At 65.9% G+C, this 26710-nt stretch overlaps 3 protein-coding genes across 3 annotated transcripts; all 3 read right to left on the reverse strand.

Moving 5' to 3' along the window:
• Positions 1–264: 264 nt before the first annotated feature.
• Positions 265–16030, reverse strand: LOC136112752 (CUGBP Elav-like family member 3). Its single transcript, XM_065857594.2, is given in 13 exon segments — positions 265–2409; positions 2495–2627; positions 4077–4220; positions 6024–6122; positions 7840–7926; positions 7929–8123; positions 9423–9561; positions 10479–10622; positions 11386–11465; positions 11695–11823; positions 12752–12800; positions 14384–14466; positions 15324–16030. Coding segments are annotated over 12 exon segments (1422 nt in total). The 5' UTR covers positions 15469–16030; the 3' UTR covers positions 265–2409; positions 2495–2499.
• Positions 16031–17362: 1332 nt separating this feature from the next.
• On the reverse strand, positions 17363–21576 carry MRPL9 (mitochondrial ribosomal protein L9). The gene is made up of 7 exons (XM_065857674.2): positions 21422–21576; positions 20959–21118; positions 19327–19451; positions 19116–19166; positions 18798–18899; positions 18605–18688; positions 17363–17883 (listed from the first exon to the last, which is right to left on the reverse strand). Exons 1-7 carry the CDS (start codon positions 21500–21502, stop codon positions 17752–17754), a joined length of 735 nt encoding a protein of 244 aa, XP_065713746.1. The 5' UTR covers positions 21503–21576; the 3' UTR covers positions 17363–17751.
• Positions 21577–21774: 198 nt separating this feature from the next.
• On the reverse strand, positions 21775–26303 carry TDRKH (tudor and KH domain containing). The gene is made up of 13 exons (XM_065857720.2): positions 26206–26303; positions 25846–25981; positions 25086–25192; positions 24819–25008; positions 24051–24190; positions 23752–23977; positions 23317–23483; positions 23058–23230; positions 22819–22883; positions 22452–22603; positions 22264–22380; positions 22068–22164; positions 21775–21961 (listed from the first exon to the last, which is right to left on the reverse strand). The coding sequence occupies exons 2-13, from the start codon at positions 25967–25969 to the stop codon at positions 21900–21902; spliced, it is 1620 nt and encodes a 539-aa protein (XP_065713792.1). The 5' UTR covers positions 25970–25981; positions 26206–26303; the 3' UTR covers positions 21775–21899.
• Between the last annotated feature and the right edge of the window lie 407 nt (positions 26304–26710).

Consider the following 26710-nt stretch of genomic DNA (forward strand, 5'->3'; position numbering starts at 1 on the left):
CCCAGAGCCTTTTACAGTGAGGGGGGGTCGGGTGTGGAATTAATTAGCACCGCACTAATTGGCTTTATTAAATAATCCCCCCCCCGAGCTGCTCCCGGTGGTTCGTCCCTCGGTCTCTAACTCACCGGCTGTTTGGTAAAGTCACTTAGTGTAATTAATTGTAACATATTCTTTTAAATAAATTGATTTATTGATGAAAGTGCCGTGTCCTTCCCCCCCCACACCCAAAATCCGCCCCCCCCAGAGGCTCCTTTAAGCTTCAGGTTTGTATTATTTTTTTTAACTTATTTTATTTAGACAGAAAAAAAAAACCAGAGGAAAATCAAATAATAAAAGGAATCAACTTAAATTATCCAAAGGAATCGCAATAAATAGCAAATAAATTAAGTGGCGGCGTCTGGGCCGGTAAATCCCGGGGTTCTGCGCCCCCCCACCCCCCACCCCGACCCACCCCCACGTGGACTCAGCAGGAACCGAACCCCCAAAAAGGGGGGACAGACCCACCCCCCCCACACACCCCCCCACACCCCAAAACCTTCCAGACAGTGGGGACAGGGGGGCACCAGCCCCTTTTGGGGGTGTCAGGGGGACCATCCCCGTTTTGGGGGGGTCAGGGGCGTGTTTCCCATTTTGGGGTGTTGGGGGCACCGTACCCATTTAGGGGGGCTCAGGGTCCCTATCCCCTTTGGGGTATTGGGGTCACCGTCCCCATTTGGGGGGGGTCAGCGTCCCCATTCCCTTTGGGGTATTGGGGTCACCATCCCCATTTGGGGGGGTGAGAGTCCCCATTCCCTTTGGGGTATTGGGGTCACCATCCCCATTTGGGGGGGTGAGAGTCCCCATTCCCTTTGGGGTATTGGGGTCACCATCCCCATTGAGGGGGGGGTCAGCGTCCCCATTCCCTTTGGGGTATTGGGGTCACCGTCCCCATTTAGGGGGGTCAGGGTCCCCATTCCCTTTGGGGTGTCGTGGTCACCATTCCCATAGTGGGGTGTCGGGGTCACCGTCCCCATTTGGGGGGCTGAGGGTCCCCATCCCCTTTGGGGTATTGGGGTCACTGTCCCCATTTAGGGGGGTCGGGGTCCCCATTCCCTTTGGGGTGTCACGGTCACTGTCCCTATATAGAGGGGACAGGGTCCCCATCCCCTTTGGGGTATTGGGGGGGGTCACCATCCCCATTTAGGGGGGTCGGGGTCCCCATTCCCTTTGGGGTATTGGGGGGGTCACCATCCCCATTTAGGGGGGTCGGGGTCCCCATTCCCTTTGGGGTATTGGGGTCACCATCCCCATATAGAGGGGTCAGGGTCCCCATCCCCTTTGGGGTATCAGGGTCACTGTCCCCATTTAGGGGGGGTCACGGTCCCCATTCCCTTTGGGGTGTCGGGGTCACCGTCCCCATTTAGGAGGGGTCAGGGTCCCTATCCCTTTTGGGATGTGGGGCGCACCGGCCCCATTTTGGGGGTGTCAGTGTCACCGGCCCCATTTTGGGGGTGTCAATGTCACCAGCCCCATTTTGGGGGGCGGCATGGTCACTGGCCCCATTTAGAGGTGTTGGGGGTGCTGCATTTAGGGGGTGTCAGGGTCACTGTCCAATTTAGGGGGGGTCAGGGTCCCCATCCCCTTTGGGGTGTCAAGGTCAGCATCCCCATTTAGGGGTGTCAGGGGCACCGGCCCCATTTTGGGGGTGTCAGGAGCACTGTCTCCATTTAGGGGGTACCAAGGGGCACCGCTTTGGCTGGGGGGGGGGGGCCCGGCACACCCCACTTTTGGCCTCTGCGGGTCTGGAGCCGTCTCGTGTCCCCATGTCCCTCTGTCCCCAAATTTGGCTGGTTTGTCCCCATTTTGGTGCCTGGAGGGGGGGTGTGTGTGTGTGGGGGGGGGGAACTGAGGCAGGTTGGGGGGCGAAGCGGGTGGCAGTGTGTGTGTGGGGTGGGGGTCCCGCTGCGCCCTGGCACGGCCACCCAGGGGACCGGGGGGGGTGACAGTGCCGGGGTCGGTGTCCCCAACCGCGGAATGTCCCCCCCACCATGGGACCCCCATCCCGGAGCTGGTTTTGGTCCTGTTTGGTGAGAAAAAAGCTCCGAGGGGTGGGGGGTGAAGGGCCCTGCGGGGTGCAAGGGGGAATTGGGGGGGGGTTTGGGGTGTGGGTGCCCCCCTCCCCCCCGCCAGGGCAGATTGGACCCAGATTGGGGGGGTGGCACCCAGGGCCCCCCCAGCCCTGCCCGGTTGGGTGTGGGGTCCGGCTTGGTCCTGGGTGGGGGGGGGGGGGGGGGGTCCGTCCTTCCTGAGCGTGTGGGGGTCTGTGTGCCCCCCCCGGCAGCACCGAGCCCCCCGCGAGCACCGCTGGGGTGGGGGGGGAGCTGCTCTGCAAGGGGGGGCACCCATGGGTGCTGCTCCAGAGCCTCCGACCTGGGGGAAAACGGGGAGATTTGGGGGGGTTAAGCAGAGCTGGGGGTCCCGGGGAGGGGGTCCAGGGGGGGTCCGGGGGGCTCACCGGGCTCAGTAGGGCCGGTTGGCGTCTTTGGGCCTCTTGAGCTGCACCTTGAGGCGCTTCATCCCGATCTGGAAGCCGTTCATGGCCTGGATGGCGGCCTGGGCGCTGGCCGGGTTGTCAAAGCTGACGAAACCTGCGGGGACAGCGTTGGGGACGTTGGGGACAGCGGGGACTTCAGGGACATCCGGGCCAACACCCTCGCCAGGCTCTGTCCCGCAGCCCCAGGGGCTCTGCCGTGGGGCAACGTGGCCCCGGGGTACCTGGCCATGGTGGCCCCAGGTGTGGTGGCCACAGCCCCTGGCTGTGATGTCCCCCTGTCCTGGCCACAGTGGCCCCTGTTGTGTCGGCCCTGGCCATGGTGTCCCCAGTTGTAGTGTCCCTGTCTCCATTCTGGTGTCCCCATCCCCTGGCCATGGTGTCCCCGGCCATCATGTCCCCATCCCCTGGCCATGGTGTCCCCATCCTTTGGCCATGGTGTCCCTGGCCATCATGTCCCTGGCCATGGTGTCCCCATTCCTTGGTCATAGTGTCCTCATTTCCTGGCCATGGTGTCCCTGGCCATCATGTCCCCATCCCTTGGCCATGGTGGCCATGGCCACGATGCCCCTATTCCTTGGCCATGGTGTCCCTGACCATAGTGTCCCCGACCATAGTGTCCCCATCTCCTGGCCGTGGTGTCCCTGACCATGGTGTCCCCATCCCTGGCCATCATGTCCCCATCTCCTGGCCATGGTGTCCCCATCCCCTGGCCCTGGTGTCCCTGGCCATGGTGTTCCCATCCCTTGGTCACAGTGTCCTCATTTCCTGGCCATCATGTCCCCATCTCCTGGCCATGGTGTCCCCATCCCTTGGCCGCGGTGGCCCTGGCCACAGTGTCCCCGGCCACTGTGTCCCCATCCCTTGGCCATGGTGTTCGCATCCCTGAACATGGTGTCCCTGGCCATCATGTCCCCATCCCCTAGCCCCGGTGTTCCCATCCCTGACCATAGTGTCCCCATCTCCTGGCCATGATGTCCCTGGCCATCATGTTCCCATCTCCTGGCCATGGTGCCCCCATCCCTTGATCATGGTGTCCCCGGCCATGGTGTCCCCATCCCTTGGCCACCTTGTCTGCATCCTGTGGCCATGGTGTCCCCATCCCTTGGCCATGGTGTCCCTGGCCATCATGTCCCCATCTCTTGGCCATGGTGTCCCCATCCCTTGGTCATAGTGTCCCCATCTCCTGGCCATGGTGTCCCTGGCCATCATGTCCCTATCTCCTGGCCATCATGTTCCCATCCCTGGCCCCCATGTCCCCAGCCCTTGGCCATAGTGTCCCCATCTCCTGGCCATGGTGTCTGTGGCCATCACGTCCCCATCCCCTGGCCACCACGTCCCCATCCGCTGGCTGTGGTGTCCCCATCCCTTGGCCATGGTGTCCCTGGCCATCATGTTCCCATCTCTTGGCCATGGTGTCCCCATCCCTTGGCCATAGTGTCCCCATCTCCTGGCCATGGTGTCTGTGGCCATCATGTCCCCATCCTCTGGCCACCATGTCCCCATCCCCTGGCCGTGCTGTCCCCGTCCCCGGCGCTGTCCCTACCGAAGCACTTGCTCTGGTTGGTGGCGCGGTCCACGAAGACCTTGGCGGAGATGACGTTGCCGAAGGGCAGGAACATCTGCAGGATCTCGGTGTCGGCGAACTCCTGGGGCAGGTGGTAGATGAAGATGTTACAGCCCTCGGGGCCTGCGGGGGGGGAGCGGCGTCACGGCGGGCGGGGCAGCGGCCCGGCCCCAAACCCGCCCGGAGCCCCCGAACCACCCCATGTACCCCCAAACCCACCCGGAGCCCCCGAACCACCCCATGTACTCCAAAACCCACCCTGTGCCCCCTGAACCACCCCATGTACCCCACAACTCGCCCGGAGCCCCTGAACCACCCCATGTACCCCCAAACCAGTCCGGAGCCCCCAAACCACCCCATGTACCCCACAACTCACCCGGAGCCCCTGAACCACCCCATGTACCCCAAAACCCACCCGGAGCCCCCGAACCACCCCATGTACCCCCAAACCCGCCCAGAGCCCCCGAACCACCCCATGTACTCCAAAACCCACCCTGTGCCCCCTGAACCACCCCATGTACCCCACAACTCGCCCGGAGCCCCTGAACCACCCCATGTACCCCCAAACCAGTCCGGAGCCCCCAAACCACCCCATGTACCCCAAACCCACCCGGAGCCCCCGAACCACCCCATGTACTCCAAAACCCACCCTGTGCCCCCTGAACCACCCCATGTACCCCCAAACCAGTCCGGAGCCCCCAAACCACCCCATGTACCCCAAAACCCACCCGGAGCCCCCGAACCATCCCATGTACCCCCAAACCCACCCAGAGCCCCCGAACCACCCCATGTACCCCAAAACCCACCCGGAGCCCCCGAACCATCCCATGTATCCCCAAACCCACCCAGAGCCCCCGAACCACCCCATGTACCCCCAAACCCGCCCGGAGCCCCCGAACCACCCCATGTACCCCCAAACCCGTCCGGAGCCTCCGAACCACCCCATGTACCCCCAAACCCTGCCCGGAGCCCCCTGAACCACCCCATGTACCCCAAAACCTGCCCTGAGCTCCCTAAACCACCCCATGTACCCCAAAACCCACCTGGAGCCCCCTAAACCACCCCATGCACCCCAAAACCTGCCCTGTGTCCCCCAAACCACCCCATGTACCCCAAAACCTGCCCGGAGCCCCCTGAACCACCTCCAAACCCACCCTGCACCCCCAAACCCACCCCAAGCACCCCAAACCAGCCCCATGTACCCCCAAACCCACCACATGTACACACAGGCACCCCAAACTTGTCCCTGCACCCCTGGGGATTCTGAGCCCGCCCACCCACAGCACCCTGGGGTTTGTCCTTTCGGGGTGTCCCGGGGTTTGTCCCTTTGAGGTGTCCCTTGGGGTGTCCCCGGGTTGTCCTGGGGTCTGTCCCTGGGGTTTGTCCTTTTGGGGTGTCTCCTGGGGTGTCCCTTGGGTTGGTCCTTTTGGGGTGTCCTGGGGTTTGTCCGTTTGGGGTGTCCCTTGGGTTTGTCCTTTTGAGGTGTCCCTTGGGGTGTCCTGGGGTTTGTCCCTTTGGGGTGTCCATTGGGTTTGTCCCTTGGGGTGTCCTGGGGTCTGTCCCTGGGGTCTGACCCTTTGGGGGTGTCCTTTGAGGTGTCCTTGGCGTTTGTCCCCTGGGGTGTCCTGGGGTTTGTCCTTTTGGGGGTGTCCCTGGAGTCTGTCCCTTTGGGGTGTCCCTTGGGGTGTCCTGGGGTTTGTCCCTTTGGGGTGTCCCTTGGGTTTGTCCTTTTGGGGTGTCCCTTGGGGTGTCCTTGGGGTCTGTCCCTTTGGGGTGTCCCTTGGGGTGCCCTGGGGTTTGTCCCTTTGGAGTGTCCCTTGGGTTTGTCCTTTTGGGGTGTCCCTTGGGGTGTCCTGGGGTCTGTCCCTTTGGGGGTGTCCCTGGGGGTGTCCCTGGGTTCGTCCCTGGGGTGTCCCCCGGTCTCACCTTCGCGCTGCTGCTGCTGTTGGGGTGCGGGGGGGCCCAGCAGCGCTCCCGGGGGGGCGAACGCCGGGCTCACCAGCCCATAGGCGGCCGGGTAGGCGGCTGGGGAGGGGACGGGGTCAGCGGGCGGGGCACAGGGACCCCTGGCACCCCAGTGCCTCCCAGCGCCATGCAAGACCCCCCCCAGTGCCCCCAGTTTCCCCCAAACCAAGCCATGCTCCCCCAGTACCCCCCAGTACCCATCAGTGCCGCCCAATGCCCCCCCAGCTCCTCCCAGTGCCCACCAGTGCCACATAAAGCCACTCCCAGTGCCCCCTAGTGCCATGCCATACCCCCCAGTGCCCCCCAGTTGCCCTCCCAGTGCCCCCTAGTGCCATGCCATACCCCCCAGTGCCCCCCAGTTGCCCTCCCAGTGCCCCCCCAAGCCATGCAAGACCTCCCCAGTGCCTCTCAGTGACCCCCCAAGCCATGCAAGAATGCAAGACCCCCCCCAGTGACTCCCAGTTGCCCTCCCAGTGCCCCCCAAGCCATACAAGACCCGCCCAGTGCCTCCCAGTTGCCCTCCCAGTGCCCCCCAAGCCATGCAAGACCCCCCCCCAGTGCCTCCCAGTTGCCCTCCCAGTGCCCCCCAAGCCATGCAAGACCCCCCCCCAGTGCCTCCCAGTTGCCCTCCCAGTGCCCCCCAAGCCATACAAGACCCGCCCAGTGCCTCCCAGTTGCCCTCCCAGTGCCCCCCCAAGCCATGCAAGACCCCCCCCACTGCCTCCCAGCTGCCATCCCAGTGCCCCCTAAGCCATGCAAGACCCCCCCCAGTGCCTCCCAGTGCCATGCAAGACCCCCCAGTGCCTCCCAGTTGCCCTCCCAGTGCCATGCCATGTCCCCCCAGTGCCTCCCAGTACCATGCCATACCCTCCAGTGCCCACCAGTGCCCCCCCAAGTCATGCAAGATCCCCCCAGTGCCTCCCAGCTGCCACCCCAGTGCCATGCCGTACCCCCCCAGTGCCTCCCAGTGCCTCCCAGTTGCCCTCCCAGTGCCCCCCCAAGCCATGCAAGACACCCCCCCAGTGCCTCCCAGTGCCACGCAATGTTCTCCAAGTGCCTCCCAGCTGCCATCCCAGTGCCCCCAGTGCCACATCATGACCTCCCAGTGCCTCCCAGTGCCATGCAAGACCCCCCAGTGCCTCCCAGTTGCCTTCCCAGTGCCCCTCAAGCCATGCAAGACCCCCCCAGTGCCTCCCACTGCCACCAGTGCCACACAAGGTTCTCCAAGTGCCTCCCAGCTGCCATCCCAGTGCCCCCAGTGCCTCCCAGTGCCATGCAAGACCCCCCCAGTGCCTCCCAGTTGCCATCTCAGTGCCCCCCCAAGCCATGCAAGACTCCTTCACTGTCCCCTCAAGCCATGCAAGACCCCCCCCCAGTGCCTCCCAGTTGCCATCCCAGTACCCCCCCAAGCCATGCAAGATCCGCCCCAGTGCCCCCCCAAGCCATGCAAGACTCCTTCACTGTCCCCTCAAGCCATGCAAGACCCCCCCAGTGCCTCCCAGTTGCCATCTCAGTGCCCCCCCAAGCCATGCAAGACCCACCCAGTGCCTCCCAGTTGCCATCTCAGTGCCCCCCCAAGCCATGCAAGATCCGCCCCAGTGCCCCCCCAAGCCATGCAAGACTCCTTTACTGTCCCCTCAAGCCATGCAAGACCCCCCCAGTGCCTCCCAGTTGCCATCCCAGTGCCCCCCCAAGCCATGCAAGACTCCTCCACTTCCCCCCCAAGCCATGAAAGACCCCCCCAGTGCCTCCCAGTGCCCCCAGTGCCCCAGCGCACCTGTGTAGTGCTGCATGCCGGCGTACGCCTGCTGCAGGGGGTCCGGGGGGGCCGCGGGGCTCTGGGCTGGGGACAGAGGGGCCGTTAGGGGCGGCGGGGGACGCGGGGGGCGCGGGGGGGGCGGCGGGCACCTGGGAAGGGGGGGACCCCGCCGGCGTAGAGCGCGTCGGGGGGCGCGGGGGGCCCCGCGGGCTGTGCCGGCACCGGGCTGTAGCCGTTGACACCGAGCGGGGCGGCCATGGCGGGGACCGGGGTGGCGGCCATGGCGGGCGGCGTGCTGGTTCCTGCGGGGACAACGTGGCACCCTGGGGTCAGCCACGGGTCCCCAGAGCTGGTGACACCATCTCAGTCTCCTGGTGTCACCCCCCAGGTCCCCAGTGCTGGTGACAACGTCTCCAGTCTCCCAGTGTCACTCCCTGGGTCCCCAGTGCTGGTGACACCATCTCAGTCTCCTGGTGTCACCCCCCAGGTCCCCAGTGCTGGTGACAACATCTCCAGTCTCCCAGTGTCACCCCCTGGGTCCCCAGAGCTGGTGACACCATCTCAGTCTCCTGGTGTCACCCACGGGTCCCCAGTGCTGGTGACAACATCTTCAGTCTCCCGGTGTCACCCCCTGGGTCCCCAGTGCTGGTGACAACATCTCAGTCTCCTGGTGTCACCCCCCAGGTCCCCAGTGCTGGTGACAACATCTCCAGTCTCCCAGTGTCAACCCCTGGGTCCCCAGTGCTGGTGACACCATTTCTGGTCTCCTGGTGTCACCCCCTGGGTCCCCAGCATTGGTGACACCATCTCTGGTCTCCCACTGTCACCCCCAGGTCCCCAGTGCTGGTGACAACGTCTCCGGTCTCCTGGTGTCACCCACGGGTCCCCAGTGCTGGTGACAACATCTCCGGTCTCCTGGTGTCACCCCCAGGTCCCCAGCATTGGTGACACCATCTCTGGTCTCCTGGTGTCACCCCCTGGGTCCCCAGCATTGGTGACACCATCTCTGGGCTCCCACTGTCACCCCCCAGGTCCCCAGTGCTGGTGACAACATCTCTGGTCTCCCAGTGTCACCCCCAGGTCCCCATCATTGGTGACACCATCTGAGTCTCCTGGTGTCACCTCCCATGTCCCCAGCACTGGTGACACCATCTCAGTCTCCTGGTGTCACCCCCAGGTCCCTAGCCCTGGTGCCATCTTTCCCAGGTGTCCCCAATTCCTGGTGTCCCCCATAGCCCATGTCCCATCCCTGGTGACACCATTCCTGGTGTCCCCAATTCCTGGTGTCCCACATCCCCATGTCCCCATTCCCAGGTGTCCCCCATATCCCATGTCCCATCCCTGATGTCCCCATATCTCATGTCCCACCCCTGGTTTCCCCCATTCCCAGGTGTCCCCACAGTCCCATCCCTGGTGTCCCCCATATCTCATATCCTATCCCTGATATCCCCATATCCCCATCCCTGCTGTCCCCCACATCTCATGTCTCCTTGTCCCCCATATCTCATATCCTCCACCCCTGGTGTCCCCAATATCCCATGTCCCATTCCTGGTGTCCCCATCTTCCCATCCCCGTGTCCCCCGCGGTAGCTGTCCCATACCTGAGGAGGGGGGCAGGGGGGTGGCGATGAGCCCGTTGGGGTTGACCGTGCCCATGTGCTGCATCTGGACGGCCATGGTGGCCATGGGGCTGAGGTAGGCCGAGTGCGCGGCCACCAGGGCCGCCTGCTGCTGCATCAGCTGCGGGGACAGCGCCTGGCACCGGGCACGGGCCACCGGCCACCGCCGGCCACCACGGTCCCACCCGGAGCCCAGGGACACCCCGTGGGGCCAGCACCCCAGTGCCATGGAGATCCATCATCTTCCCATGATGGTCACCCCAGCACCACCACCCTGGGTCATGGAGAACATCATCTCCCCATGATGGTGACCCCAGCACCACCACCCTGGGTCATGGAGAACGTCACCTCCCCATTATGGTGACCTGAGCGCCACCACCCTGGGTCATGGAGAACGTCACCTCCCCATGATGGTGACCTGAGCACCACCACCCTGGGTCATGGAGAACATCACCTCCCCATGATGGTGACCTGAGCACCACCACCCTGGGTCATGGAGAACGTCACCTCCCCATGATGGTGACCTGAGCACCACCACCCTGGGTCATGGAGAACATCACCTCCCCATGATGGTGACCTGAGCACCACCACCCTGGGTCATGGAGAATGTCACCTCCCCATGATGGTCACCCTGGTGTCACCACCCTAGGTCATGGAGATCCAGCACCTCCCCATGATGGTCACCCCAGTGCCACCACCCTGGGTCATGGAGATCCATCACCTCCCCATGATGGTCACCCTGGTGTCACCACCCTAGGTCATGGAGATCCGTCACCTCCCCACAACTGTCACCCCAACACACCAATGTCCCCACACCCAACCACAGATCTCCATCACCTCCCAATGTCCTCCATCACCCCAATGTCCCACCCTGGGCCACGGGGTCCCTCATGTCCCCACGTCCACCACGCACCACCACAGGGGTTCAGCATCTCCCAGTGTCACCCCCGCAGCCACCCATCACCCCCAGGACCTCCCGCTGCCCCAGGGGGCCCAGCGGCCACTAGGGCCACCACGTGTCCCCATGTCCCCACCCACCGCCTGCGTGTAGGCACTGTAGGCCCCGAACTGGAGGGCGATGGGGCTGAACATGCCCAGCTGGCTGGCGACCTGCTGCATGCGCCGCAGCCCCCGCTCCTTCTCCGTGTCCGCAAACTTCACCACCAGGCTGGAGGACGCGCCCTGCGCGGGGACACGGTGACAACGGGTCACCCAGGAGTGGCCGCCCGCACCGGGGTCCTTGGGGGCAAGGGGTGGGGATGGGAATGATGGGGATAATGGTGGGGATGATGGTGGTGGGGAGAATGATGATGGGGACAATGGTGGGGATGAAGGTGATGGGGGCAATGGTGATGGTGGGGATGATGGTGGTGGGGACAATGATGAAGGGGACAATGGTGGTGGGGACAACGGTGGTGGGGACGACAGTGGTGGAGATGAAGATGATGGGGACGAAGATGATGGTGGGAACAATGATGGTGATGGGGACAATGGTGGTGGTGGGGACAATGGTGGGGGGGGGGACAACGGTGGGGATGAAGATGGTGATGGTGGGGATGAAGATGGTGATGGTGGGGATGAAGATGGTGATGGTGGGGATGAAGATGGTGGGGATGGGGATGGTGGGGATGGGGATGGGGACAACAATAGGGGTGGTGAAGATGATGATGGAGAACATCACCTCCCCATGATGGTCACCCCGGTGCCACAACCCTGGGTCATGGAGACGAGGATGGCAGGGATGGTGGGGGGGACGAAGATGGGGACAGTGATGATGGGGATGAAGATGTGGACAACAGTGATGAGGACAATGATGGTAGAGATGGTGGTGGGGACAAAGACGGGGACAATAACGGAGACAATGATGGTGACAACGGAGGGGATGACGATGGTGGGGATGATGACAGTGGGGACAACAACAGTGGGGACAACGTTCCCGTCTCACCGGGAGGGTGCGGCTCCCGTGCAGCGCGGCGATGGCGGCCTGGGCCTCCGCGTGGCTCTGGAACTTGACGAAGGCACAGCCTGGGGGGGACAGCGGGTCAGCGTGTGTGGGGGGACACCCACATGTCCCCCTCGGACCCCCCACACACACCCATGGCCCCACCTAAACCCGCCCCACCCATCCTCAACCCGCCCCACCAACCCTCAACCACAACCCCGCTCCCCAGTTCACACCCTGCCCCATGGGTCCCCATCTCCCCCCTCCAAGAGCCCTCAGAGACCCCCCCCGAGCCATTCCCGGTCCCCCCACCTTTGCTGGTGCCGTCGGGCCCCCGCAGCACCGTGCACTCGTCGATGGTGCCGAAGGGCTCGAACATCTTGCGCACGTCCTCGTCCGCCTGCTGCTTGCTCAGCATCCCCACAAACAGCTTGCGGTCCTCTGCGGGGACATGGTGGGGACACAGGGACACCGGGGTGGGGACCCCCCTGCGCTCTGGGGTGGGACCCCCTGGGGATGCCGGGATGGGCTGGGACCCGAGGATGGGGATATGGGGATACTGGGATGGGCTGGGACCCAGGGATGGGGACACTGGGATGGGCTGAGATCCAGGGATGGGGACATGGGGACACTGGAATGGATTGGGACCCAGATATAGGGATATGGGGACATGGGGACACTGGGATGGGCCAGGACGCAGGGATAGGGCTATGGGGACACTGGGATGGGTCGGGACCCAGGGACGGGGGTATGGGGACAATGGGATGGGTTGAGACCCAGGGATGGGGACATGGGGACACGGGGATGGATTGGGACCCAGAGATAGGGATATGGGGACATGGGGACACTTGAATGGATTGGGACCCAGATATAGGGATATGGGGACATTGGGACACTGGGATGGGCCAGGACGCAGGGATAGGGCTATGGGGACACTGGGATGGGTCGGGACCCAGGGACGGGGGTATAGGGACAATGGGATGGGTTGAGACCCAGGGATGGGGACATGGGGACACAGGGATGGATTGGGACCCAGAGATAGGGATATGGGGACATGGGGACAACTAGGATGGGCTGAGAACCAGGGATGGGGACATGAGGACACTGGGATGGGCTGGGACCCCCGGGATTGGGGACATGGGGATGCTTGGATGGGCTGAGGCACAAGGATGGGGACATGGGGATACTGGGATGGGCCAGGACCCCCCTCTGGGGAACAGGGACATGTTGGGGTGGACAGAGGTGGGGACAAAGCCCTGGCATGGGGACAGGGTTGGAGACATGGGAAGTGGGCACAGGGGTGTTTTGGGGACACGGGATGGGGACAGGGTCGCGGGGGGGACACTGCGGGGCCGGGGGGGGCTGGTACCTCCTCGGCTCTCACTGTCCGCCGGCTTCACCTGGATGGGCCGGTTCATCTGGGGGGGGACAGGGGAGGGGATGGGGACAACGGGGGACACAGCCCCCCATCCCCGAGGGACCCAGGTGTCCGGTCAGACACCCCCCACCACGGGAGGTGCACGGATCCACTCCCCCGGCTCCCAGCACCCCAAAGATGCTCCCGTCACCATGGCAACCCCAGCCCTGCATCCTGTTACCCGGCAACGGGTACCGCGGCCATAGGGGGGCCGGGGGGGCCCAGGGATGCGCTAACGAGCACCCACCACCGCCCCGCTAATTAGGGGGTGATGAGCCCACCCCCCCCCACCCCGTAACCCCCAGAGGCCGGGGGGGGGAGGGCGCAGATGCCCGGTAACCATGGCAACGGCAGCCCCGGCTCCATGGCAACCGCCCACTCATCCCAATTTCCCCATCCCCGTTGCCCGGCAACGCCGCTGACATCATCAGCGCTCGCGATAAACAATGACGGGGATGGGGGGGGCGGAGGGAATGGAGGTTTGGGGGGGGGGGGGGTGAGGGGGGGACCCCCAGGCCGTGACCCCCCCGGCTTGGGGGGATGCGGGAGATGGGGGCGCCGGGGGGCCCGTTAGTGCGGGGGTTCCAGGGGCCGCCGGTTCAGCCCCAGCCCGGGGGGGGTTCGGGGGGGCGGTTCAGCCTCAGCCCGGGGGGGGCTCGGGGGGGCGGTTCGGCCCCAGCTGACCCCAGGCGGCCCCTTTCCCCCGCCGAAAGCGAAGGTGGCCCCAGCCCTACCCCCCCGCCCCAGATGGCGCTGGAAATGCCCCCCCGGGTGGGGGGGGGGCACTAATCCCCCGTAATCCCCCGCGGGGCCGCGATCAGCCCCGGCCAAGGCGGGGGGGGCATGGGAAAGGGGGGCACCCACCACCCCAAATTGCCCCGGGACCCCCCAGCATCACCCCCGCCCCCAGGCCCGGCGGGTGTTGGGGGGGTCGCTCCCTGTTCCCGTCCCCATCCCGGTGCGGGGCGGGGGGGGGGGGCAGCTGCCAGGGCGGTGCCGCCCCTAATCCCCCCCCACACCCCGCAAATCCCCCCCGGGATTTACGGCCCCCAAATCCCCGGATTATCCCGGCGAAGCCAAATCCCCCCCGGGGCCGGCGGGACACGCGCAGCGCGGCGGGGGGGGCACCGACCCCCCCACCCCTGCACGTGGGGACCCCCAAAATACCCCCCCACCCCACCCCAACCCACACCCCTGGGATCCCCCAAACCCCGCACGAGGCCCCAGGCACCCCCAGCACCTATAAGGGAGAAACTGGGTGCTGGGACCCCCCCCAGCACCCCAGCTGCAATGGGGGAATGGGGGACACCCGGACGCCTGGGTTCCCCCCCCCGGCTTTGTTAGCTCAGCTGCCCGGTGCCCGTGGCTCGCCTGGCAACGCTTCGTTAGCGCCAGGCCCTAATTAGCGCCAGGCCTTCGTTAGCGTCTTCAGGCGACGCAGCGCCCGCTATTTATAAACCCCCCAGCAGATGTTTGTGGGTGCGACACCCCCCTCCATCCCAAAGGTGGGGTCCCGGACACCTGGGTCCTCCCGCGGGCGAGGGGGTGTCACGGGTGGGGGTGTCACGGGTGGGCCCCACTCACCCCCGGGAGGGTTTTCTGCTCGTGCAGGGCGCTCTGCGCCTTCAGGGCCGATTCGCGGGCGCAATAGGTCAGGAAGGCGCATCCTGGGGGGAGACATCGGGATGGGGGGGGGGGTACAGATCCCTTGAGGCACCCAGATCCCCTATGGCACCCAGATCCCATATTTCAGGGTTCTGCCCCCCCACCCAGGCCCAGGCTGGGGACAGTTGTGGGTCCTCAGGGCCCCCCATCGAGCCTGGGGGGCCTCAGGCATTCGGGAGAAGCAGCCCCGAGCCCCCCAGTTCCACTGTGCCCATCACCCCGGCCTCGGGCCTGCACTCGCCTTGTGCCCCCCCGGCCTGTCCTGGGGCTCCATGGACACCCCCCCAGCTGCCAGGGAAAGGGGGTTGTTTTTTGGGGGGCCAACACCCTCCCCCCGCCGTTACCCAGCACCGCAAACACCCACCCACGCAACACCCTGCGCCGGTACCCGCACAAACACCCCCAGCGCCCACGCAACACCCGCACCCAACATCCCCGCACAACCGCCACCCACCCCCGCAGCACCCGCCGCGGGCTGAACCCGCTGCCTGCGGCTGGACCGGGGTGCCCGGGGTTGCACCGGGGGGTACCCGGTGCTGGACCGGGGCTGCGGATGCTGCTCGGGGCCTCTGACTGTACGTGGGGCTGTGCCCGGTGCCGGGGGTGTGCCCGGCGCCGTTCCCGGTTCCCCAGGGCTGCACCAGTTCCCGGGGCCGTTTCGGGCGCTCAGGGTGTTCGTTCCCGGTGCCGTTCCCGGGGGCCGCATCCCGCTCCCCGTTCCCCAGGGCTGTCCCCGGTGTCGTTTGTGGCGCCCGAGGCTGTTCCCGGTGCCATTCCCGGGGCCGGGGGCCGCACCCCGCTCCCGTTGCCGGTTCCCCAGGGCCGTGCCGGTGCCCGGTGGCGCTCCCGGTGCCGTTACCTTTGTGCATGCCGGTGTACTTGTCCTTGATGACGGTGAGCTCGTAGATCTTGCCGAACTGCTCGAAGATGGGTTTGAGATCCTTCTCCTCCAGGTGCCGCGGGATCTGCCCCACGAAGAGTTTGATGGCGTCGGGCTCCTTCATGGGGCCGCCGGGGGGGGACCGGGCCCCGGGGCCGCTCCCGCCGCTCGGTGCGGCTCCCGGTATCGCCGCCGCGGTGGTCGGTGCCGCGTTCCCACCGCCCGCGTTCGGCTGCCGGAGCGGCTCCCGCTGGCGGTTGCCGGTGCCCGGTGCCCGGTGGCGGCCCGGCCGCGGCGCACACAAAGGACGAGGCGGCCCCGGGGCTCCGCTCGGCTCCGGGGACGGGGCGCGGCGGGGCGGGGGCAGCTCTGCCCGGGGGGCGGCGCTCCCGGTAGGTCCCGGCGGTTTCCCGATGGGGCCCTCCCGTGCGGCGGCCCCCAGATGCCGGTGGCTGCCGGTACCGCCCGCTCGCCGCCCCGCTGCCCCCGGGGGGCCCCCGGTACCGGGGGAAGGTTCAGCGCCCGGCCCGGCCCATGGCGGCCGCACCGGCCGCGCTCCCCGAGAGCTCCGGCGGTGGCGAGACCCCGCGCTCGCTGCGCCCCGGTACCGGCACCGGTACCGGCTCCGGACCCCGCTCGCCGCTTTTCTTCCCCGGCCGGTGCCGCCCCGCCCCTCCCGGTGCTGATGTCAGAGCGGGACCGCGAACCGGGCACCGGCGAGAACACCGGGACCTGGGGACCGGCAGTGAGCGCTGGCCACCGGCAACCGGGCACCGAGCAGTGGCCACCGGCTCCGCCTCGCCCGGGGCTCCGCCGCGGCGGCCGCCGGGGCTGCGGGGGGAGGACGCGCGGGGCGGGTGCGTGTGTGCGGGGCCGCGCTCGCGGGGGCGCGCCCGCGTGTGCACGCGTGGGGGGGTGAAGACGCCGAGTCCGTGTGTCCGTGTCCCCGTGTCCGTCCCCCCCCCTCGGCGCTGTCCCCGGTGCTGAGCGCGGGGCGGCCCCGCTCCACCCGGGGTGGGGACACACAAACCGCCCCCATCCCAGCCCCCCCGTGGCACACCCCACGCGCACACCCCGCGTGTCACCCGCCCCCCCCCGCCACGGTGTCGTTGTGTCCCCCCCCCCCCCCCCCCCCCGTTGCCATAGCGACCGGTCGCACCGGCCGCAGCCAAGATGGCGTCGCCGCAACCGCCGCGTCCCCGGCAGGTGCCGCCTCGGGGTGGGGGGGACACCGGGACACGCACCCACGGGCTGTGACCCACCCCCACCCGGGGGCGCGTTCACACGTGTGGGGGGCGCGGTGACCCCCGGCGTGGCGCTGCGGGTCTGTGTGTGGGGGGGGTGTCTCACATGGGGGTGTCTCACATGGGGGTGTCTGTCCCCCTCCTCCCCAGTCCATGGGTGACCCTTGTGTCCCCCCCCAGCCCACGCGTGACGCTGTTCTGAGCCCCTCCCCGGCCGCGCTGAGGCTGAGCAGCGAGCGGTACCTGCGGGGACACCCCGAGACGCGGCTATTGATTGGTGGCTTCCTCAGGTGGGATTCGACCCCCCCCCAAAAAAACCCACCCCAATTCGTGTGAAAAACAAACGTTCATTTGCAATGAAAACACCCAAAAAGGCCCATTTTCCCCAAAAAACCCTGTGCCCCCCCCCCCCCCCCAACAGGGAGCTGCTGCGCCAGCGCCCGGATGATGTCCTGGAGTTCGCTGCAGGTGACGGGGGGTCCTGGGGGGGTCCCCAAGGCCTGGGGGGACATAGGGGGTCCCAGGCACCCCCTCACCCCCCCGTGCCCCCCCAGGGTACTTTACACAGCCGGAGCTGCCGCGTCGCATCCAGGAGCAGCTGGGGGGACCGGGAGCAGCATCTTGAGGGGGGGGTCTTACCCCAATAAAAGTGCTGGGACCCCCCCACCCCACCTGTGTCCCCCCCATGGCAGAGCAGCTCCAGGAACACCCCCCCCATCCTTTCTAGGGAACCCCACCTGGATCCTGGGGGGAAGCTGGGGGGCCTGGGGGGGTGTTCTGGGGGAATTTGGGGGTCCCACAGGTCTTGGGGGCAATTTGAGGGTCCTGGGGGGGGGTTCCCATGGGAGACTTGAGAGCAGTTTGGGAATCCCAAGGAGTTGGGGGTGTCCCAGGGGTTCTGGGGGAGCAGTTTGGGGGTCCCAAGGAGTTGGGGGGGGGTCTCATGGGTCCTGGGGGTAGTTTGGGGGTCCCAGCGGTCCTGGGGGGAAGTTTGGGGGTCCTGGGGTGGTCCTGGGAGTCCTGTGGGCAGTCTGGGGATCCCAAGGAGTTGGGGGGTCCCAGGGGCAGTTTGGGGGTCCCAGGTGTCCTGGGGGGAGTTTGGAGATCCCAGGGGTCCCTAGGAGAAGTCTGGGGGTCCCAGGGGGGTCGGGACCCCCCCCGTTTCACAGCAGCCCCTCCCTGGTGGCCTCCAGCGCCTCCCGTTGCTGCTGCAGCCAGTGCCGGTAGCGCCGGGTCTTGGGGCGCATGAACTGCACCACGGTCATGGGCACCCGCACCGTGTCCAGCCCGTTCACCTGCAGAGCACGGGGAGGGGGGGTCAGGGCCGGGGAACCCCCCCAGACCCCTTCCTGTGTCCCCCGGGAATGGGGGGCGGCTGCTCTGGGGTCTCTGCCCCATCATGTGCCAGTGGATGCTCTGTCCCCAAAATCTGGGGGGACCTGAGTGCGGGGGGAGCTGGGAGTGGGGGGAAAATGGGGGGGAGTGGGGGAGAATGGGGAGGGGGGGAAATAAGGGGGGAAATGGGGGGGGAAAATAAATAAGGGGGGATATAAATAAGGGGGGGTATAAATAAGGGGGGATATAAGGAGGGAAATAAGGGGGGAAATAAGGGGGGAAATAAGGGGGGAAATAAGGGGGGAAATAAGGGGGGAAATAAGGGGGGAAATAAGGGGGGAAATAAGGGGGGAAATGGGGCCCTCATCCCTTCCCCTCCCCATGGGAATGGGGCACAGTGAAGGCACCGGGAGGTGATAGGAACCAGGATCTGTGGGAGGTGTTTTTGGGGGGGTTTCTGGGGGGGCTCTTCTCCCTGGGGGGGTCAAGGAGACACCCCCAGTCTGTGTGTCCCAGGGATGGGGCTTTTGGTTGGTTATTCTCCTCTTTTAAATAAAGGATTTTGGCTCCTCGCACCCTGTGCCAGGACTGAGCTCAGGGTTCTCTGGGGGGGGAGGTACAGAGTGGGGGGGTGGGGAAGGGGTTTGGGGGGCAAGGAGGGGGTTTGGGGGGGTCTCTCACCGTCACATCGCACCAGTACTCGCCCCAGCGTGTGATGGGCTCCTCAGGCAGCTTCACTGCGTGGGGGGGCACGAAAACCCGCAGCTGTGGAACGAGAGGGGCGTGGGGTGAGGTTTGGGGGGGCACAACCCCCACAGACCCCCCTCCCCGTGTTGTTTCCCCCCCCCGCCCCGTTAACGGCGGAAGCACTCACGTTCTTGAGGAAATGCCGCGCCACAATCTCGTTGTTCAGCTCCCACTTGACGTTGTTCTTCATCCCAACCTCGAGGCGGCAGCTCCGGAGGAAGCTGAGGGTCTGGGGGGGGGATGAAGGGGTTGTGGGGGGGGACACCGTGCTCCCCAGGTGGGGCACTGAGCCGCCCAGGGGGGCACCGCGCTCCCCAGGGGTTTGGGGGGGAGAGGGTGACACTGGGACACACACAGTAGTGGGATGAGGTTCATGAGCCACTCCCAACCCCGGGGGGGGGTCTCCCCGTGGCAGTTTTGGGGGGGTGGACCCCCCCACACTCACCTTCTCCCCACTCTGCGTCTGCTGCTCCTCCACCTTCCCTGTTTGACGCAGCTGTGGGGACACAGGGAAGAGAATCACCCCAAAAACAGACACATGGGGGATGACTCAAAAACCAGATGCGTGGGGGGGACATGGGGATGATCCCCAATAACACCCCCCCCCCCAAATCTTTGCTTTTTCCCCATTTCCGAGCCCCCGTTTCCCGTCTCACCTGCTTCTCCTCCTCGAACAGCCGCCGGTTCTCGGGGGATGCGTACACGGCCAAGCCGCGCGGCAGCAGTTTGTTCCGCCCCACGCGTTTCTCCACACTCACCAGGTCCCCGCGGGTCCCCAAACCTGGGGAGGGGGGACAGGGGGTCAGGGATGGACCCCCCCAGCTTGGATTCCAGCTGGCGGGGGGTGGAAAAGCAAAATAAAGAGGGGAAATGGTGCAAAATGATGGGTTTGGGGGCTCTGTGGCACAAGGGGGGAAGCGCTGTGGGTCAGTGGGGATGGGATGTAACAGGGGAAACAATGGGGGAAATGGGGCAGAATGGGGGAAATGGGGCAGGATGAGGGGGAAATGGGGCAGGATGGGGGGGAAATGGGGCAGGATGGGGGGGAAATGGGGCAGGATGGGGGGGAAATGGGGCAGAAATGGGATGTAATGGGGGAAATCGGACATAATGGGGAAACAGGACAGAAATGGGTCATAAGAGGGGGAATTGGGGCATCATGGGGGGGAAATGGGACATGATGGGGGGGAAAATGGGACAGAAACAGGACATAAAAGGTGGAAATAGGACATAATGGGGAAAACACAACAGAAATGGGACATAATGGGTGGAAACGGGGCACAATGGGGAAAATGGGATGTAATGGAGGGAAATGGGGCAGAAACGGGACATACTGTGGGGAAATGGAACAGAAGTGGGACATAAAGGGGGGAAAACAGGACAAAAATGGAACAGAAATGGGAGATAACAGGGGGAAGTGGGACAGAAATTGGACATAACGGGTGGAAACGGGACATAATGGAGGGAAATGGGGCGGAAACGGGACGTAATGGGGGGGAAATGGGACGTAACGGGGGGAAACAGGACAGAAATGGGACATAACGGGGAGAAATGGGATATAGTGGGGGAAATGGGACAGAAACAGGACATAATGGGGGGAAATGGGACATAATGGGGAGAAATGGGACAGAAACAGGACTTAACAGGTGGAAACGGGATGTAATGGTGAAAATGGGATGGAAATGGGACATAAGGGGGGAAATGGGATGGAAACGGGATGGAAATGGGACATAAGGGGGAAATGGGATGGAAACGGGATGGAAATGGGACATAAGGGGGGAAATGGGATGGAAACAGGATGGAAATGGGACATAAGGGGGGAAAATGGGATGGAAACGGGACAAAAGGGGGAAATGGGATGGAAATGGAACATAAGGGGGGAAATGGGACGGAAACGGGACATAACGGGCAGGGAAACAGGGCACAATGGGGAAATGGGACAGAAACGGGATATAAAGGGAGGGAAAAGGGACAGAAATGGGACATAATGGGCAGGGAAACAGGACACAGTGGGGAAATAGGACAGAAACGGGATATAAAGGGACAAAAATGGGACAGAAATAGGACAGAAATGGGACATACTGGGGGGAAATGGGACAGAAATGGGAGATAATGGGGGAAAAAGGTCAGAAACGGGACAGAAACGGGACATAATGGGGAGGGAATGGGACAGAAACGGGAGATAACGGGGGGGAAACGGGATGCAAATGGGACCCAATGGGGGGAAACGGGACCTAACGGAGGGGGGGAGATGGGGTATAACGGGGGGAAGCAGTGCGGGTCCGTACCCTCCACGGGCTGGGTGAGCAGGAGCTCCAGCTGCCCCCGGGGCTGGTGCTTGGTGTCCTCCAGCAGCCGGTACACACGGTGCCGCCGGTGGTACAGGCGGGGGGGCCGGCCCTCCTTGCTGAGCGGCACCTGCCACCAGCGCTCCACCACCACCGTGCCCTGCCCGGGGAGCGCGGTCAGAGCGGGGGCACCGGGACACGCACACCCCCGGGACCGGGCAGACCGGGGGCTCCCGGTGGTGAGTCCCGGAACCCCCCAGGTTGCCTGCACCCGACCACCAGCTGCCCCAAGGCCCCTGTGCAGACCCCCCGGTCCCCTCACGGGCATTCCCGCCCCCGCCGTCCCCTCACGGACGCTCCCGCCCACCCCGTCTCCTCACGGATACTCCCGCCCCCGCCGTTTCCCTCACGGACACCCCACACCCGGCCCCCAAACGCTCTCCCCGGTCCCCTCGGAGCTCACCCGGCCGTGGCTGAGGCTCAGGGCCCGGCTGGCCGCCCGCACCACGATCGCGCCGCCGCCCGCCGCCCCTGGGCCCAGCATGACCGCCCCGCTCCCGGTACCGCCGAGGACCCCGCGGGGCTGCCCTGCAGCGCGCCTGCGCGCGCAACCCTGCGCCGAGCTGAGTGCGCCTGCGCATAACGACACCGTGGTGCCATGCACCGGCGCCCGAGGACCCCACCGGGGGCTGCCCTGCTGCGCGCCTGCGCCCGGTGCTCCGCGTCACAGCGGCGCCCCGGATTCCACCCAGGGTCACCCCCCCAAAAACAAGGGGGAAACCGGTGCTGCAAGCAGGGACCGGAAGAAGCAGGAGCTCCAAAACCTTCAATTTTATTAACAACAATGCGGTTCTTTTCCTCCGCCGCAAAACAGGGCTGGGGCAAAACCAAACCAACCGCAACCGGGGGGAACAGGGGAGACCGGGCCGGTAACGGGGGTATCACGACGACCTCGTCTCTGTCACATCACCGTCACCATCCTCGCTGCCGCTGGAGGCACCGTCTGTAGAGAAACAGTGGGAAAAGGGCTGGCTGGGGACACGGTACCGGTGTCACTGGGTGCATTAGCGGTGTCACCAGGGCCGTTCCCAGCCCGTGCCCGTGCTTACCGGACAGGCTGAGGCATGATGGGGTGCGGGGGGTCTCGCCGGGGCTGTGCTGTGGCTCCAGCAAGAGGCTCTCAAGGGAGGCGGCGGTGACGGGCTCCTGCACGGTGACACCGGGGAGACACTGGGGAAGGAACGATCCCCAGGCACCGTCTCCTTCCAGAGCCTCGTCCACTGTCCTCACCCCATCTCCACTCACCGGTGTCTCCGCCGCAGCTCCCGGTACCGGCCGGGGGGACCCGTCCCCCACCGAGCCCTCTAGGGGACAGGGCACAGCGTGGCCCAACCGCACCAGCTCCGTGGCCACGTCCAGGTTCTGTGAGAGCAGAGAGGGTAACAGGGGGGTCATGGGGACATAAGGAAGGGACACGGGGACGCTGGGGTCACCTGGTTGTGGTGGAGCCCGAAGAGCCGCACGCTGGGCCGGGGGCAGAGCCCGGACTGGGAGTAACTGGTGACGGTGGCCAGCACCGGTGTCCAGCGGGCACAGTGCGTCAGGCGCTGGAACGCGGCCAGCGCCGCCTCGTCCCATGTGTCACCTGCTGGGGGGACAATGGGACCCCCAGGGGGATGGGGACACACGCTGTGGGGTAACCAGGACACATCTCGGGGGGGTTTGAATGTCCCCAGGGAAGGAGGGGATCCCCGACACCCCATTTCAAATGTGGGAGACACAGGGTGTCACCCATGGGGGAAGGGACACTGGGTGTCACCCCCCTGTAGGGGACACAAAGATCTAGCCCCCCCAACTCACCAGCAGGCTTGATCCCGGCCAGGCTGCACTCAATGGCTTGGAAGGGCAGGCTGAGGAAGTCACTCCTGGTGGGGACAGAGAGCGCGGTGACACAGTGACACGGTCCCCCCAGCTTCCCCTGGCCACCCAAACACTGAATTCCCCGCCTTGTTCCACAGCCATGAGCCCCCTCCCCACCGCCAGCCTCCCCTGGGGACACCAAACCGCTGTCCCCACCCCTCGGTGCCACCCACGCTCACCGCAGGGCCCGCAGCGCCTCGGGGGGGGCGTCCCCGTTGTCCCCAAAATCCACGTAGTGCAGCCCCACTCTGCCATCCCCCTGCACACCCAGCACGCGCGCCCGGTGCCACTCGCCACCGTCCAGGGACGGAGCAGCCACGATGTCCCCGGCTTGGACGGTCAAGAGCTCAGCCTGGGCGGGGGGGACAGAGCAGGTGACATCCCCGCGATGGCTGCAGGGAGCAGGAGGGGACGGGGACGACACCCCCAGGATCTCACCGTGTGGCCACTGCTCTGGTAGTGCCGGCGCATCTCGGCGCGGAGCCGGTCCAGCCGCAGGTTGCGCCGCCCCACCAGCTGCACCCAGAACCGTGCGGGGCTTTCGGCCGCCGAGACGAAAACCTGGAGGGGCTCGAGGGGCACGGGGCCCAAATCGGGGCTGGGAACTGCAGGGGGGGCGGTGAGAGCTGGGGGGGCCACCCAGGGAGCCCCGAATCCCCATCCTGCTCGTGGAGACGCCACTTGGGGCAACTACAGGACAAACGGCTCCGGCTGAGCCGTCCCGCCTGGTAACGGCAACACCGGGGGCACGAGGAGGGGGACAAAGCCACAAGCAGCCCCGGGGTGACCTAGCATCCCCAACCCTCCGCTTGCCCTGAGCAATCGCGTTCCCTGGTTCTATTTCACCGGAACGACGCAAACGCCTTCTCTTACCCTGAAATTTCGGCACTGCCAGCTCCTCCAGCTCCTCACCCTCATCGTGGGGCAGGTCGGAACCTTCAGCCCAGGCCGTGGCCCCTTCATCTTCCTCCTCCCCGTCGGGCAGCGGCTCCCGGTCCCGCCGGCGGCCCAGGGGCTGTTTGACCGGGCAGCGCACGGGGGCCACCATCAGCTCCTTGCGGAAAGCGACGTCCTCCGCCAGCTTCTCCAGGATGAGTTTCTGGTGGGGTGGAAGAGGTGAGCGGTGGGTTGGGGGCACCGGGACACCCCCCGGGCCTCGGGGTCCCGCTCACCTTGGCTGCCGCCACCTCCGTGCGCGTCCCCGAGAGCTGCACGACCCTGATGGGGCCCGGGCCGGCGTCGGCCTCGCGCTCGCAGAGCACGCGGGCCCCCGAGCTGCGGCAGATGCCGCGCACCGTCTCGCCCCCCCGGCCTGCGGGACGCAATCAGATTAATTAAAATATATGAAGGAAATCAGGGGGTTTCTCTCATTTCTTTACCCCGGACACCTGGGTTCTCTTGTGAGGGGAATGGGGATCAGTAAGGGACCCAGGCATCCAGGTCCCACCCCTCTCCAGGTGTCATGACACTGATTAGCAGCTGCCATTAATGAGCCCTAATTAGCCATGGATGGGGGCCAGCTGTGCCCAGACACCTGGGTCCCCCCAGGGGGTCAGGTCCCCAAAATTGTGCCCTTCATGAGGGGAAAGTGGGGGGGCCGGATGCCTGGGTCCCATGGGGGGTCCAGACACCTGGGTACCCCCAGGGTGTCAGGTCCCCAAAATTGTGTCCTTTGTGGGGGGATAGTGGGGGGGTCCAGATGCCTGGGTCCCCTGGGGGGTGACACAGGGAATCCAAACATCTGAGGTGCCCCCCACCCAAGTGGACCCAGGCATCCAGGGGAGGACCCAGGCATCCGGGAGGTCCCTTGGGGGGTAACTGGGATCCCCAGGGATACAAAGCAAGAGGCAACACCACTCTCCCACCCCACCCCGGCGCTTTCGGCAGCGATTCTGCCACCGAGGGGGTCCATTTGCGACCCCTGCTGGGGGCTGAGGTACCGATGATCCGTCCCACGGCGCGCTGGGGCACACAGAGCTGTTCGGTCACCGGCGCGCTCTCCATCACGATGCGGTGCACGGCGGCTTTGGCGCGGCACACCTGGGCGGGGGAGCCCGCGATGAGCAGCGCCGTCTCCTCCTCACCCTCCTCTTCCTCCACTGTGATGCGGGCGCCGGTCTCCTGGCTCAGCTGTGGGCACCGGGAAGGGGAGGATGAGCTGCTTATCGCGGCTCCCGGTGAGCTCGGCCACCCCCAGTGTCCCCCACCTTTTTGATGGTGGCTCCTTTCCGCCCGATGATGGATTTCATGGCCGCCCGGGGCACCCGCATCTCGATCTCCAGCTCCTTGTCCCCCACGAACGTCAGTCTCTCCTCTGTGGGACCACAGTGGTGTGGGGCATGGGGGGGAGGCAGAAACAGCCCCGGGGAAACGGTAAATGGGCAAAGCTGCTCCAGCAGCTGCCCCAGGACTGGGGAGGGAGCACGGGGGAAACCTGAAGTGACCCAGGGGGGACCCTAAAGGGATCTGTGGGGGAATGCAAGGGGGACCCTGAGGGAACCAAAGGGGGACCCAGGACCCTGAGGGAACCAAAGGGGGACCTGGGGGACACACACGGGACTCTGAGGGAACCAAAGGGGGACCCAGGGTGGGGGAGACACAGGACCCTGAGGGAACCAAAGGGGGATCCAGGTAGGGGGACATAGGACACTGAGGGAACCAAAGGGGGACCCGGGGCGGGGGAGACATGGGACCCTGAGGGAACCAGAGGGGGACCTGGGGCGGGGGAGACATGGGACCCTGAGGGAACCAAAGGGGGATCCAGGTAGGGGGACACGGGACCCTGAGGGAACCAAAGGGGGATCCAGGCAGGGGGACACGGAACCCTGAGGGATCCCAAGAGGGACCCGGGTGGGGACCTGAGCACCTCAGCAGTGCTGGGGGGAGTAGCTGAATGTAAGGGGGGACACAGGGAGCCCTGGAAAGGACACGGGGGACCAGGAGGGACACGGGGGCTGCAACACCCACCTCGGCTCTCCCGGTACCGCCGGTACAGGATGTAGAGGACGGTGGCCCCGGCCGGGATCCCCAGCACCAGGGCGGTTTTCTGCAGCGCTGTCAGGCTGCTCCAGTGTCCCCGCTCCGCCGCCATCACACCCGCGGGCTGAGGAACCGGCACCGTTACCGGGAGCCTGCCCCTGGCCCTGCTGCGGTGGGGAAGCCCAGGCCGAGCCCTCCCCGCCCTGGGGCGGCCTCCGCCCCTCAGCTCCTCCCGCTCACGTCCCCTCAGCCCCGGTGCCACCGGACCAGGTCGCAGCACACGGAGCCCGGGAGCGCAGCTGCACCGGCCCCGCGGTCTCGCCGCCTTCCCCAGTGGCCCCGCGGTACCTGCAGGGCCCCGGCCCGGACCCTTCGGACCCGGCCCGGCCTCGTCCCGCAGCTCCGCGCCCATCGCGCCGCCGCCGCCTCACGCGCCCGGCCGCCGCCGGCCCCGCCCCCTTCCACCGCCCTCCAACCAGAGCGCAGCTCCTCCCCCTCCCACCAATCAGCGCCGAAGCCGAGGTGGCAAATCAGCGAGAGGGGGAGGGACGAGAGGGGAGAGGGGGCGGGGCAAAGCGCCGGCCTTGGAATAAAGCGGCCAATCGGCTGAGCGCGGAGGATGGATAGAGCCAATCAGCGAGCAGCAGAGCGGCTCGGACCCTCCCTGAGCCGTGAGTGACAGGCGCGGGGTCCCGTAGAGCCGGGGGGACGGGGCGTCCCGTAACGCCCCGCGTGGCGTGGCCGTGGGGTTCCGGGAGGTGGGACGGGGCCACTCGGTGTCACCTCTGTCACCCCGCCACCCCGGGCCACCTACTGCCACCCAGTGCCCCCCCCACGCCGCTGTTCCCGCCGT

This window comes from Patagioenas fasciata, chromosome 30, assembly GCF_037038585.1.
Source record: "Patagioenas fasciata isolate bPatFas1 chromosome 30, bPatFas1.hap1, whole genome shotgun sequence".
In the NCBI taxonomy this organism is placed as follows: Eukaryota; Metazoa; Chordata; class Aves; order Columbiformes; family Columbidae; genus Patagioenas; species Patagioenas fasciata.

Coding starts and splice junctions, on each gene's coding strand:
- MRPL9 (XM_065857674.2), bottom strand. CDS start 21,502: ATGCTGGGCCCAGGGGCGGCGGGCGGCGGCGCGATCGTGGTGCGGGCG. Junction 21,119..21,421: donor TGAGCCTCAGCCACGGCCGG/GTGAGCTCCGAG, acceptor CTCCCCGGGCAG/GGCACGGTGGTGGTGGAGCG. Junction 19,452..20,958: donor GCTCACCCAGCCCGTGGAGG/GTACGGACCCGC, acceptor CCCCCTCCCCAG/GTTTGGGGACCCGCGGGGAC.
- TDRKH (XM_065857720.2), bottom strand. CDS start 25,969: ATGGCGGCGGAGCGGGGACACTGGAGCAGCCTGACAGCGCTGCAGAAA. Junction 24,191..24,818: donor CGCCGTGGGACGGATCATCG/GTACCTCAGCCC, acceptor TGCGTCCCGCAG/GCCGGGGGGGCGAGACGGTG. Junction 23,978..24,050: donor CGGAGGTGGCGGCAGCCAAG/GTGAGCGGGACC, acceptor CCACCCCACCAG/AAACTCATCCTGGAGAAGCT.